The sequence below is a fragment of the Cylas formicarius genome, unplaced genomic scaffold (genome assembly GCF_029955315.1).
Source record: "Cylas formicarius isolate icCylForm1 unplaced genomic scaffold, icCylForm1.1 PGA_scaffold_6__28_contigs__length_40554024, whole genome shotgun sequence".
Lineage (NCBI taxonomy): Eukaryota > Metazoa > Arthropoda > Insecta > Coleoptera > Brentidae > Cylas > Cylas formicarius.
Genome location: NW_026844347.1, coordinates 12,016,699 through 12,030,383, shown reverse-complemented (window position 1 = coordinate 12,030,383; position 13,685 = coordinate 12,016,699). Strand labels below are relative to the sequence as shown.

The 13,685-nt window shown below is 33.8% G+C and overlaps 1 protein-coding gene across 4 annotated transcripts in view; it reads left to right on the top strand.

Annotated features, from left to right (window-relative positions):
* Positions 1-13,685, top strand: part of LOC132704013 (mushroom body large-type Kenyon cell-specific protein 1) — a 225,109-nt gene that overhangs the window by 130,340 nt on the left and 81,084 nt on the right. For all 4 annotated transcript variants that reach the window (XM_060673615.1, XM_060673616.1, XM_060673617.1 and 1 more), the window contains exons 3-4: positions 2,814-2,997; positions 7,341-7,650. In XM_060673615.1, the coding sequence (XP_060529598.1) occupies positions 2,814-2,997; positions 7,341-7,650 (494 nt within the window). The remainder of the gene's footprint in view (positions 1-2,813; positions 2,998-7,340; positions 7,651-13,685) is intronic.

Sequence of the window (13,685 nt, the reverse complement as noted above, 5' to 3'; positions counted from 1 at the left end):
TATTTTAGAAACATGGCACGAAAATGAAAAATGGCGTAATGAAATGTGCAATATTTTCATACAAAGATTCTTTCACCGACGAGAAAACACAATTGCTGGGCTCCTGTAAAATAATGTCCATTTAAGGTAGTAGCTATATCACTTTTCTCTTTAATGTAACCTAACTGAACATTTTTAGTAACGTCACTCTAACAAAACGAAATGTGTTGAAGCTTATAACTATAACACTGATTACAAATTTATTATTAAGTATAAGGACGACATTAAGTAGCAGTCACCACTATATAAAACATAATAAATATTTAATAGTATAATACGCAAAAAGTTTGATAAACGCCATTCTAGAGACGAAATAAAAATGTTTTAAGAGTGACTGAAGAAGTATATCAACGTGTTGCATACTATACTCTTTCAACAACTATTAAGTATACATTTAAAAAACGTTAAAATGCCATGTTCAAAATCTACCCAAAAAAAAAAGATTTTGTTTTTAATATAGTTATGCATACCGAGTCGACATTGGAGAACCTCAAATATATTTTGTTGAAACTGGATATGTATAATTGTCAGGCTACACGCTTCATATAAGTTTTGTAAATAAATTCGGCACACTAGCAACTGAAAGTGGTGGTAGTCGTATTTTCTTATTTCGTATTCGTATTATTATTATTATCGAAACATTGTAAGTTACATCTCCCGTGAACACAAACTTCACCTTAATAACTGTAAATCGGTCGTTTTATTTGGTAATTGCAACTATCCTTCTTAAAATAATATAAGTGTATATATTAAAAAAGTTCAATTGAACCCCTCTACTTCGTTCAAAAATTTAACAACAAAATGAGACCTAGACCTGATACGTTTTATAAACTTAATCTTTATAACATTTTTTTACTCTTCTAGCGAAATTGAAACTATGTGACACAATTATTTATTTTATTTGAAATTACTCATTCACAACAGCCCTCATATAAGCCAGTCAGAGGCTCTGATGTTTAGTTTCAATATTTCAACTGTATTCCCCACAGCATTAAGGCTTGCTCGCGCACTGGTACATTCAACAAAAAGTTAAAGGATGCTTTAAATCTGCGTTATAAAATTTTCTGCATATCTTAAAATGATTTTGGACACGGTTTCCATACTAAATCTGTGTTGACGAACATTCGTTTTTTGTCACTGTTTTCGCTTGCTTTACTTTTTATGTCTGTCTTCCAACATTTCTTATCTTTGGGTCTCACTACTTGTTATCTCAATGGCGATGTTATGGATATTTTGTTTTGTTTTGAAAAATTTGCTTGTTATCTTGTTTTTTTTTGTAATGCCATCTTGTTATTTGTACTTGTAGCTAGACCTGGCCACTCCAATTGTTGGCATATATATATATATATATATATATATATATATATATATATATATATATATATATATATATATATATATATATATATATATATATATATATATATATATATATATATATGGATATCGGAATATTGTCATATTTTGTATTTGGTAAATGCGCGGTGTTGCCAACAGAGCTGTCATAAACCAATAAATAATTGTGATTTTCATCAAGTAAAAGCCACTTCCTATATTCAATTCCGATAAAAAAAAGTTAAAAGTCTGGTGTATTGGCAGTTTTGGAGATATTTTAGCGTTCAGGTTACTTGTTACTAACCCGGTATATTACCTGGTGTCACGATATAAATATATAGAAATGTATGGCTATGAAGTTTTTTTAGGTGTAGTATTTGTTTATTAGCAATTTAATTCACCTAGCTGGAATTTTACATATTGATCACCATCCTTAACCCTGAATTATTTTTCACTAATCATTTAAGTTGTTTTTTTTTTCGTATTGCGTTAGTTTCAGTTAGGACTCTTTGACCGTTTGAAGATCTTAACTGCCAGGATTCATGCAGTGCTTAAATTTCGGCTGTCGATGTCGGTAAAGAAGATCTGCTGTTGAAAATAATAAACTTTTTGGTTGGTTGTCCATTATCTTCTCTGCTTGGTTGGTTGCCTTTTGTTAGTGTCCTTACTGCTTACCCATGTTATCAGGCTCACTCTCGCACTTCTCACTCTGTGGTTTTGATTTCTTGAACTCACAGTGTTTTAACAAAATCTGGATTTTGATGGATGGTGGAGATTTTCCTAAATTATTTTTTCCTACTGTTTACATTCAATTTTCACATTTTCTCAATCATGTTTCGTGTAAGTAGTGGAAGTAGTAAGTAGTGGTATTAAGTTGATTTTCTAAAACGGACAATAATCCGTAAATAAAGACATACATTAATGAACACTTATCTTAACCATCTGAAAAGTTATTGAGAGTTCACAGTCGACACATGGAATCTTAAATGAAAAAAATCAAATCGCTACTCGCGCCGGACATTAAACGCGGCTGTAATAAATTAAAATCGTTACTTTAACCACCAACATATAATTAACCATTTAAACCTATATCGTTTTTTTTTGCTATTTAGATCAAACGAACAATTCGCGTTAATTAAGCTATTTTTCAGTTGTCAGCGTTTTTAATTGATCGCTGAAATGTTCCCCGACGGAAAACATGCAAGAATCCGTAATAATTGCAATTGTTTCTGTTTCGAAAAATCTGGGTCACAGTTTCGGATTCGCGGCTTTCTCGATTAAATTCGTGTGAGTTGTAATGGGACGCAATACGCCCACCATTAGAAGAAAGCCTTTGTTTGAAATGAGGTTCGAGTATCGTTCGTCGAATACTGTTTGATCTGAATATCGAAAATGTTCGAAGGTTGAGCGCGCTATAAAAAACTATTCCTTCGTTCCAGGGTTGGAACGAATCGCTGAGGAGTTGATGGGTCGAAGGAAATGGAAAATTTACCAAGAATCCATGTCCAGAAGTTATCTGCAACCATTAAACAACAATATAAAACGATCGAACAACCCATCAGAAGACGATTGCTATCAACATTACCAGAAGGAAAACAACCAACACATCAGCAGTCCCAAGAGGTTCGTATACCATTGAAGAAAAAACAATGTTCCGAAACGCAGTGTTCTGAACGATCCAGTGCCGTGGAAAATGTAATAATATACTAGTAACAGTTTAGTATTCAATATATTTTTTCTAAGAAAATTATTCCCGTCAAAAATAATATTCCTACCACTGGTACCTACTGAAATTTTCTCAGCTCTTCCTCTAAAGAACTTCTACTTTTTCAAACTTTTTCGAAAAATTCGAACAAAAGCTATTAAGGCGTAATTCTTAATCTTCTAAGTTTTTATCACACTAAAATAAAATTCAGCATGCATCAACTTCAAACCTTATTTCCGATGCATAGACAAAACAAATTATTTTAATTATTATACTATTTTCTTTTTGTCATTACCTATAGTTGGACCTCCGTATTGAGTTTTCTAAATTACAAACTTCGTGATTGAATTTTTAGTAGTCGTTCTCAAACATCTTGTTTCTAGTTTGGAATTATGTTCATTTATTTCGTTAAACCGTGCTTAAGGAACCACGGATGAGGCAACAGTTACAGCTAATATTTGAGCAATGATACTTAAAATTAAAAAGAAATTTAAAGTAAGGCATATAGATTCATGAAGGTATTTGACAGAAGCATACCTGGTAAACGCAATAATGAAAATTATTCCTAAATGCTTTGCTGTTCTCGTAGCTTCTTCCTAATAAAAGCGGCCCCCATCTTTCTGAACATATGAGATTAATGTTTAACTTGGCCAATGCGAAGTTGCTGCCCAAGAGTTTGGTATACACATACCAAATTTTACCGGTAAATATAGTAAATATAATTTTAGGTTTTGGTTGGATCTACTTCTTATTCGATAAATTTCAGTCAACAACAGTGTTTAATGTTACTTAGTATGTGTATTACGCAATATTTAGCATCCGAAATAATCTTGGTACCCTCACTACAGTGTCCATTCCCTATACAGGACTAAGCTGCAACCCTAAGGGTCTTTCTTTTACTGAGAGATATGGGATTTGAAAAACCACCTGAGCAGAGATACGGACACGCTGCTTTGGAGAAAAAAAAGCTATAGATCGTAGTCATTCGAATTGCTCTAGGCATTTTTAAGATTCCTTTTAAACATTTTCTGAAAAAGTTTGGAGTTGTCGAAAAAATAATTGTTCTAGTTTGGAAAAATTCCAAAGACAGCAGTTATAGCTATACTAATTGTATGTCAATTATATAACAGTTATCTTATAACAGTTGTGGCGAAAGGATATCTTTAAATAGTAACCGATGTAACGCACAAAAAAGATAAACACATTATTACATATTTTTTTCAAAGGCTATACGAATAAAAAATTATTACACAAATAGTACGAAGATATATCATAAATTGGAAAAATTGGAAACATAAAAGTTGTAGCGATTGCACTTAACCGTTAGGATTGTCCTCATATTAAATAAATATAACAAAAGAAAATGGAGAAAAAAATCAAACATAATTTTTAAAGGAACTAGGTTGTATTGCAAATGTATGAACTAAAAATGTAAACACCAGTTTCATCGTTGTACCGCAACTCCAAAAGTAACTAATAATTTTATAATTCTTATTATTTGATGTTCTTTGATTCAGCTCAGTATTGCATATTTTGCAAAAATTTTTAATCAAGCGAGATCAAATCAAAAATTTTGTATATGCCGTATTACATTGCATAATATAACTCATGAGACATATACAGGGAAGCTGATTATTGCGCGATTCTTTTATATCCCTTGTTACATCCTTTTATTTTATTAAAAAATTCTAAAAACGAAAGTTGTTTGTTTAAATGTGCTGCGTATGATTAAGATAGTTGCCATTATACGGAGGATCTCATAAGTATCTCACAACCCTTGAATTCCGCATTTTAAGCAAAACATTCGAAATATTATTTCATTTTTAGATTTGTGATAAAATTTCTTGGTAAATTCCTTGGGGGTTGTTTATACTTAATACCCATAGAGTTTCCACTGAATTTTAAACTAAAAGTCAAATTATTTATCTCTTAGAGGGCTTTCAAAATTTATCAATCAATTGCATCATATTCGAAGGTCTAAAAACCTCGTTGTTGCATCGTGTGATTCAAAATTTAATTCTGCAATTAAAACACAAAATTCCTTCTATAAGTTGGGTGCTGTGTATAATTTAATTCCATGCAGTACATCCATACAAAGAAGTTTTGCCTTTGAGTTAGCTAGTAGTAATGGGCTATCATCTATACCCAATCTGAAAAAAAAATCCACTGGAATAGCGTTTTATTTGTCGTTATATTTGAGATCTGAATTTTATGACAAGAGAGTAAATAGTTTTTCGTTCCAACTTCGCAAATTCTTTTTTCTTGGGCTACAGCAGACTTGTCATTTTTGTTTAAAAAAATATATTTTCTTCTTACGTTTTTTAACGCATTGTGTCTCAGTCACATATTTTCATTATGCTCCCGATTGAATACTACAAATGCCCCAAAATTCCAGTCGTTTCTCTGAAATTGCCCGAAATACCCTAAAACGTTCTAAATACCTGGAAGTTCCCCTCTTTAATTATTGTCGAGAAATAAACCAAGATTATATATATTTAACTACCCTGTTTATTTTTGGATAACTATGGTTGTTTTTAATATCATGATATATTGACGTTTTGAAAAAAATCGTTTTTCTTCTTTGGCCATGACATTTTATTTTAAAATAGTATATTATGCAACAAGTGTGGTGAACAGCATTTAAGTCAAGGGTTTATTCGGCAGTTATATAGCGGAGCGAGTGTTTAATAAATGAGTGACTTAAAGAATTTACCCAATGTGTTACAAACTATATTTTTTCTACGAACGCTAGTTTTTGGGTACATTTTTGCAAAACAACACGAATACACCGAAAAAATACCATTTTAGTATATAATGACAGTTAACTACTGCAGTTTCTATGACAACAGCTATCATGGCTAATTTGATTTTTTAAACAATAGTTATTGACTTCCATTTATACAATATTAGATAAAATGCGCGGTATTTCAAAATCTTTCAAAAATAACCCTAACAACTCATATATTTTTGAAATCAGTACCACAAATACAATCGATTAACACATAAGGTATTCATTTTTTTTTAATATCGACCTGTCAGAATTTGATAGATAAAAAAAGTTATTCATTTGGAAATTTATAATTGGCCACCCTGTACATACTGGAAGACGCGGGATACATCCTTTGAACACAGGACGCCTAGTAATAGGGGAAGTGTGATTTCCCTAACTGTTCTCGATTGCCCTCCGTTCTCAAGTTTGGTTTGTTTCTCGAAAATGATTTAAGATCCTATTAAATTTTCCAGCAAAAAAAGAGTTAGGGTCTGAAAAAGCAGTGCAGAATTGCAGCACCCACGTCGGCATCAGTGTAATTCTATAATCTGTAGATGCGGTGCAGTTCGATATGTATTTTTTTACGTAAACTATTTTTTTGTTAGGTTAGTTTTGATATACTCATAGGTTTAACTTCCATTGAAATAACTTTAAGAAGCTAGATATCGCACATGAAACATCTAAGTGTTCTAGAGGCGCCTCTTATAGGCAGTATTTGACAAGGGATATTTCTTAGGCTTGTTCTAGTAAAAATTTAACTTGTAGCTTGTAATTGCTCTGTAATTCTTGTACACTAAAACATATTAATCAAACATCCTTCGTAGCGATTTAAGTGTACCTAAAAATGTAGGGGATTTTGTTTAGTAAATTCACACGTAAATATTTGTTCAAGTCTATTTTCCAGTTTGTTAAATGTCAAATATATAGGCTCACTTTTTCTCTAAGATCCTATTAGATCCTCGTATTTGCCACATTTGTTGTAATTTTGTGAAAGCACAAATTGTACAAGTTTGCGAGTACTCAGTACTGAGTATTGACACCAAAAATGAAAACAACAATGGCACAGGGAACAGACTTTTCTGCGGCAATAGTAACTACTTAGATCGGCGTTGCCAATTGTGTTGCGTTTTTATAAAAATAATGCAGTTTTACGGCGATGTAGCAGGTCAGTCTGCTGGGGGTTACGCATGCGCAAAAATCCATGCCTTCTCCACCTGCTGTGCATCAATTTTGGCCGTAGTAGAGCCATTATATTATCTTATAGCTATTTGGGATAACCCATCCCGTATCAACAAACTCAACAGCTAAACTAACTAGACTAACCATCGATCAAAGGACACCTTGTAAAAGGGTAAGGAATTTCCATTACTTACAACATTTTAAGGTATTTCGGGCAATTTTTGATAAATGCGATGAATATGGAACATTTAATCGGGAACGCAATGAAAATATTAGACTCAACAGGCATTTTGATCGGTTCTTTTTTTGAAGCCTCAAGCAGAACGTTGTGAGTGCGGCTTCAGCTGCGGGGGCGGACCACGAAGAAGAAGCAGCTGCGACCCAGGCCGAGGACGTGGTGTTAGAAACAGCGTCGTCGAGGGTTGCGCAACGAGACGACGACGCAAGTGGCGGCGCCGGCACGCCGACCGACTCCACGAAAGAAAACGAACGCACGTGTTTCAAAGTCGAGGAAGAGGACGAAGAGGAGTATCGATTAACGAAGGACTGGACGCCGCAGAGCAAGTGTTACTTCTGCGCCGACGGCAAACTGGATAGTGAACACGCTGCGCACGGGGTTTTGGTAAGCGCAATCTATTTTTTAAATTGATTAAAATTATAAAGCGATGAAGGAGCGAGGTTGGAAAATGCACCGATGAGATGTCGCTCTCGGCGTTGGCGTTGGTTGGAAAAAAAATTGAAGAGTGTCCACATAGTGTGTCAAAGTAATATATCTCGTTTATTATTTGTTTTAGAGAAAAATGTTAAATACAAAAGTTATAGATGAGACTAAGGGAAACAATTTAAAATTATTTGCAAATAAACAGCGCGCTTCATGAATATGCGGGAAATCAAACTTATATTAATATACATCATTTATATTATGGTATTAACATACACTCCCTTTTATACTCATTCAATCTAAGTTCTTACGATCTGTACTGAATGTTTTGGATTTATGGACCTGTGTTTAGTACCCTATACTTTGGATGCCGTTTCCGACAGCTGTGCATGTGCATTATGCATGGAAAAATTGATGTCATGGATGAACGGTACCAAGTTTCTATGAGCTGAACGGTTTTTGTGAAAACCATGTTGACTTGGATCTATGTCATTCTTTGCCCGAAAAAAAAACTGGGAATAAATTGCAGCCTCAAAAACCTTGGCAAACTGACCACTTTCCCGCTTTTTGGAAACATCCCTTGACCTAGACATTTATTAAAGAGAATGTTAAGAGGTTTGGACAAAAGTGCCCTTTCAATTTTATTAAGCATTGCCTATACCTAAACTTTGCATTTTTTGACGTATACAAATTTTTACGAACAAAATAAATATTACCTGAACGTGAAAAGTCTACAAAGACGAATTAAGTATAGTCATTTCACTAATAATAACTTTACACGTTAATACAAAATGTAATGTGGAAATAATTTTTTAAATCCGACATTTAAATAAAGAAAAAGAACTGTGCAACTTAGAAAAACAATTTAAACAGGTACAATACTAAAAAGGAAATATCAATATTGCTAATAGTTGTACAGGCATCACTTAAAAACTAAAACAAAACTGCAAAACAAAAAAATTAAAGTTTATACTATTTACAAAGCTTCTGGATTGCTCCTACTTCGGTTGTTGTTCAATTGAACTTGCTGATATTTTGCTAATCATCCTGTTGGCTTCTTCACAGCTTTTGATTCCGTAAATAACACATTCACACACAACAAAAATCATTTTGCTCAAAAATTCTTTCGCTTTTCTACACAGGGATCTCCGTTTCTGCTGTACCTGGAGCAACGGCTAAATTGGGGAAGTTTTAGAGGAAACTTTTGATCACCGGATTCAGATATACGATCAAATAGTTTGGGAATAGTATATTATGCAACAAGTGCGGTAAAAGGCATTTGACTCACGAGTTTATTTGACACGAGCGGAACGCAGCGGAGCGAGAGTTTAATAAACGAGTGACTTAAAAAGTTTACCGAACGTGTTGCATACTATACTTTTTCTATTACCGTTAGTTTTTGGGTACATTTTCGCAAAACAACACGAATTCATTCACTGACACGACAAACGTCAAAATTGAAGGCGTGGGAAATATCTCCGAAAACATCCGACTGCTCCTAAATCCGTGCGGTAAAATCCCGGAAATGTCCGAAGTGGCTCGGATTCGTGGGAAGCGAAACTGACGTGGTAAAGTGACGCTTCCCGCACGCTAGATCCGTGTGTAATTAGGTATTTTACAGACGGGAGTTGAAAAATATATTTTCGAGAGTAAATCCAATGCAGTTCGAATAACAGCTGTTACAATGTGACATTAGGCACTTTTTTAAGACTAGTAAGTTAGAATGTCGCCAACCACATTTCATTTTTCGATTTTTAAAAAAAGCGTAAAATTTCCAGTTCACTGGTGTTTCACAAACGATTTTGTCATACGTCGTATAGTTAAGTCTTAATTATTTTATAAGTACACCATGATATAACATTAATAAGTAACACAGAAAAAACCCTATAAACGCATTGAATTTTCCATAGAACATGAAAGTGAAGAACGACTTCTCTTCAAGTTTTGGACAAAATTACCTGCTGAGTGTTTTTTAATTTAATTTAATTAATATTTGAAAAACCTGCAAGTTCGACACAAATTAAAAAGAAAATCGCGACAGAACCATTTTACAAGTATTAATTTGCAGATCTGTCTCAACACGTTTTTGGCACTTTGTGACTCATTGTCTTAAGGTTCCTGTAATCTCGGAGGATCAAATTCGTAGGCCTGCTTTGGAAGCCAGTCCTCCATCTTGTTGAAATCAGATTCAATTAAAAAATGTGATGTAAATTACCAATGGTTTCACACCACCAAATCTATAGAAACCCTAAGACAAAGAGTCAGCAATTGCCAAAAATGTCGACGAACATGTTTAAATTTTACATTACACTTGTAAATGTTGTATAGTGTGTTTTAAGTGCTGACATTTCCTTTTTAAAAAAAACACGCAGTAGATGATTTGGTCAAAACATCTCACTTGTTGAGAACTCGTTCGTTACATTCACATTCTATTGAAAATTCAATGCGTTTATACTGTTTTTTAGGTGTTATTGATTAATGCTAATGTTGGCCTGCATGGCCTACTCATAAAATAATTAAATCTTTGTGCACTTAAAAAATCCAATATGGCGGTCATAAGAAAAATAAAATTAAAGTGGGTCGCGAGATAAAAAACTAATTAAATATTGCTCATCAATATGCGGATGATACTCGATTCTTCTTGTCCTTCAAATACCTGGAGGCTGCAGCAACTCTTAATAAAACCAATCGAGATCTAGAAGCTCTGAGTCGCGTCTCACAGAATCACAAGCTCTTCATTAATGAATAGAAAACTCAGCTTATTATTTCGGCAAAGAAGACTACGTAATGTAGCTAATGACCTCCTACCAAATATAACGTTTCTCTGAACTATACAGAATGCTGCAAAAACCTTGGTTTATTTATAGATACCAACTTACGATTTGACATCTATGTTTCTTCATTAATTAAAAAAAAAGTCAACACCGAATATAACACACTATAGAAGTTTTTACACTTGATATTCTTTCTCTTTAAATTGCATTTCTCCTCAATATTTTATTTGATTTTGTTTTGTTAGTGGAAGAAGTAATAGTTTTTTTGTTGTATTAAAATTATTATTTAGGTAACGTTTATAGCTGGTAATTTTAAAAGCTTCAAGTCTTTTTTGGTTTGACTCTGTCAATGTTACTACGACTAATTTGCTCATTCCTTCCAGTACTGATTCATTAAACATCCTGACCACACACGAAATCTTCGGAATTCTCCATTCTAAGGCTTCAAGTCTTCTTTGGTTTGACTCTGTTAAGGTTACTACGACTACTTTGCTCATTCTTTCCGGTACTGATTCATTATAAACCCTGTCCACATACGAAACCCTGTATATCCACATTTTAAATGCTTCAAGTCTTTTTTGGGTTGGCTCTGTCTGTCACCCTGTACACCCACGAGATCCTCAGAATTCTCTTGTATAGCCACATTTTAAATGCTTCAAGTCTTTTTTGGGTCGACTCAATTAATGTCACGACGACTATTTTAACATTTACAACTTGTAGGATTTTTTCTTTTCCTAATAATGTTTAACACTGTTGGGTTTGTATTAAAACAACATAGTTGAATACCGCCCTTTCTTCAGTGACTTAACTGTAATCTTTCCTTTGAATTATGCAGAAATAAAGACCCTTTCTTACTATTATTATTGTTATTACTTTTGGTTAATTTTTGGTTTTGGGGCATTTTCGCTTTCGTATTGGTGCACAATAAATTGTTTTAGTTTAAGTTTATTCCAAACGTAGAACTGAAAACCTGCTTATCTCTACACCACTAAAATACGTCTGTGACAGAACTTCATTTCGGTTAATGGAGGGCAAGCGAGTAAACATCGCCTATACCGATTCATCTGTCAAGCGCTTCCTGCGTTGCTTTTGCCGCGTTCTTTTAATTTCCCCGCCAAAGAATAAAATTCTTTATTAAAAAACGCCTCCTCTCGACCAATCTAAATTACCATCAGGCAATTATTTAAGGAAAATAAGCTGGCCAACCCATACACATAGGTACAGCCGATTTACCTTTAGCGGAACACAAATTCATGAATATGTTGCGAAATGACGCATATAAGTTACAATTAGCGCATTTGTTACACCCGTTGAACAAAAGGAACAAGGTCCGTGCCCGTCTAGCCGCTTTTCTATGTAATTTCGGTGTTTTATTGTTCGGCTAGTTTCTTTGTTTCGAACGTTTAAAAAGAACGAAAAGGGAACAGCAGCGACAAAGCGACGTGGTTGGTATTAATCTAATTTGGCAAATCACGCACACGCACGCGTCGGCAATCATAAAACGGTGATTGTTTCCTAGTTTTACTCGTTCTCAGAAACGTTGCGGGTTGCTGATTCGTCGGGCCACTCGAAGTAAGCATCGAAATAACCTTCGACGTCTGGGTTTTGTTTTTGTTTTGGTTAGTTGCGCGATGCGATTTCGTACGCATTTTTCTCATTCCTATCCAGTTATTTTACAGATGGAAAATGCAAATCTCAACGTAAATATATCTTGTTCTAAATATCTTTAAGTGTTTGTTTTCGTTTGGCATTGTTTGCTCATTCGTTCCAGTACTGATTCATTACTCCACCCGCGAGATGTTCAGAATTCTCCATATTTTAAATGCTTGAAGTCGTTTTTCGGTTGACCCTATCAATGCGACTACTACTACTTTCCGTTGCTCATGATTTCCAGTACTGATTCATTAGGCACCCTGTCCACCCACGAGGCCCTCAGAATTTTCCGATATACAGTTTAAAGTTTTTTTTGGGCTGACTCCGTCAATGTCACTACTACCAGTTCCTTTTGATCATTCTTTTCCTGTATAGTCAGATTTTAAATGCTTCAAGTCTTTTTTGGGTCGACTCTGTCAATGTCACTGCTACCACTTCCCTTTGATAATTCTTTCCAGTACTGATTCATTAGCCACCCTGTACACCCACGAGATCCTCAGAATTGTCTTTTAAAGCCACATTTTAAATGCTTTGTCTTTTTAGGGTTGACTCTCTCAATGTCACTACTATAACTTCCCTTTTGTGGCTGCATTTATTCTGTTGAGAGTGGTCCCATTGCTCATTGTCTAGCATCCTCAAATAAATGAATTTGGACACTCTTAACTACTAGACTCTGTCTCTGATAAACAGTTGATAGTTTCCGATGTCCTGTTTACTTATTACCATGAACTTGGTTTTATTTTTGTTAGTGTGTAGCGAATATTATTCAGCGGCAGCGTAAAACTAAAACGTAAACATATAGAGAATATTTTTAAAACATAAATTATGTTAAAATAGGTTTAGGCACGCACCACCATCTTATTTTTTCCTTCTTGTTTCAAGCTTCTCAATTTTCGCCTTCCGTCATTTTTCTTTGCTTGTTTTTTTTCTATTCTATTCAATATCTCGTTCGAACCATTAACGACCCTTCCGCTAACGGAGTGTATAGTCAGACAGATGCTGTGAAGAATTGGCAACGCAGTATTTCAATAGAACAGAAAAATTGCTTCTATTGAAGCAAATACATCATTTGAAGACAGGTAGTTTTGAATTTGAAATTTTGTATTATGTATTTGTAATTGACGGCCGCGATAACTCCATTGTACTGGAAGTTTCCTCATAATTCGCCTCTTAACTTTTTTATTTGAAGAGATAAAAAAAAGTGTTATAGCTTTATTGATTTTGTCCTATCAAGCAGTTTTAAATGCGTGGGACACGGTATATATTATTTCGCAGACAAAAAGATCTTATTTTCAAGATGTTAACTTATTTTGAAATGTTTTTAATGTTTAATTATAATGAAAATCTAAATTTTTAAATTATTCGTTAATTTTATATAAAGCAATAACAACAACTTTCTACCAAGAAGAGAATACAGAGAATTCTTTAGCGAACTTGTTCCGTTTAGAAAAAGCAATTTTAGATATATAAATAACAAATTCAGAGAAAGAATTCCTAAAACGATATGTCTGAATAAATCATAACTCATAAACAAAACAAAAATAATATTAATATGTCCTCTATTATTTT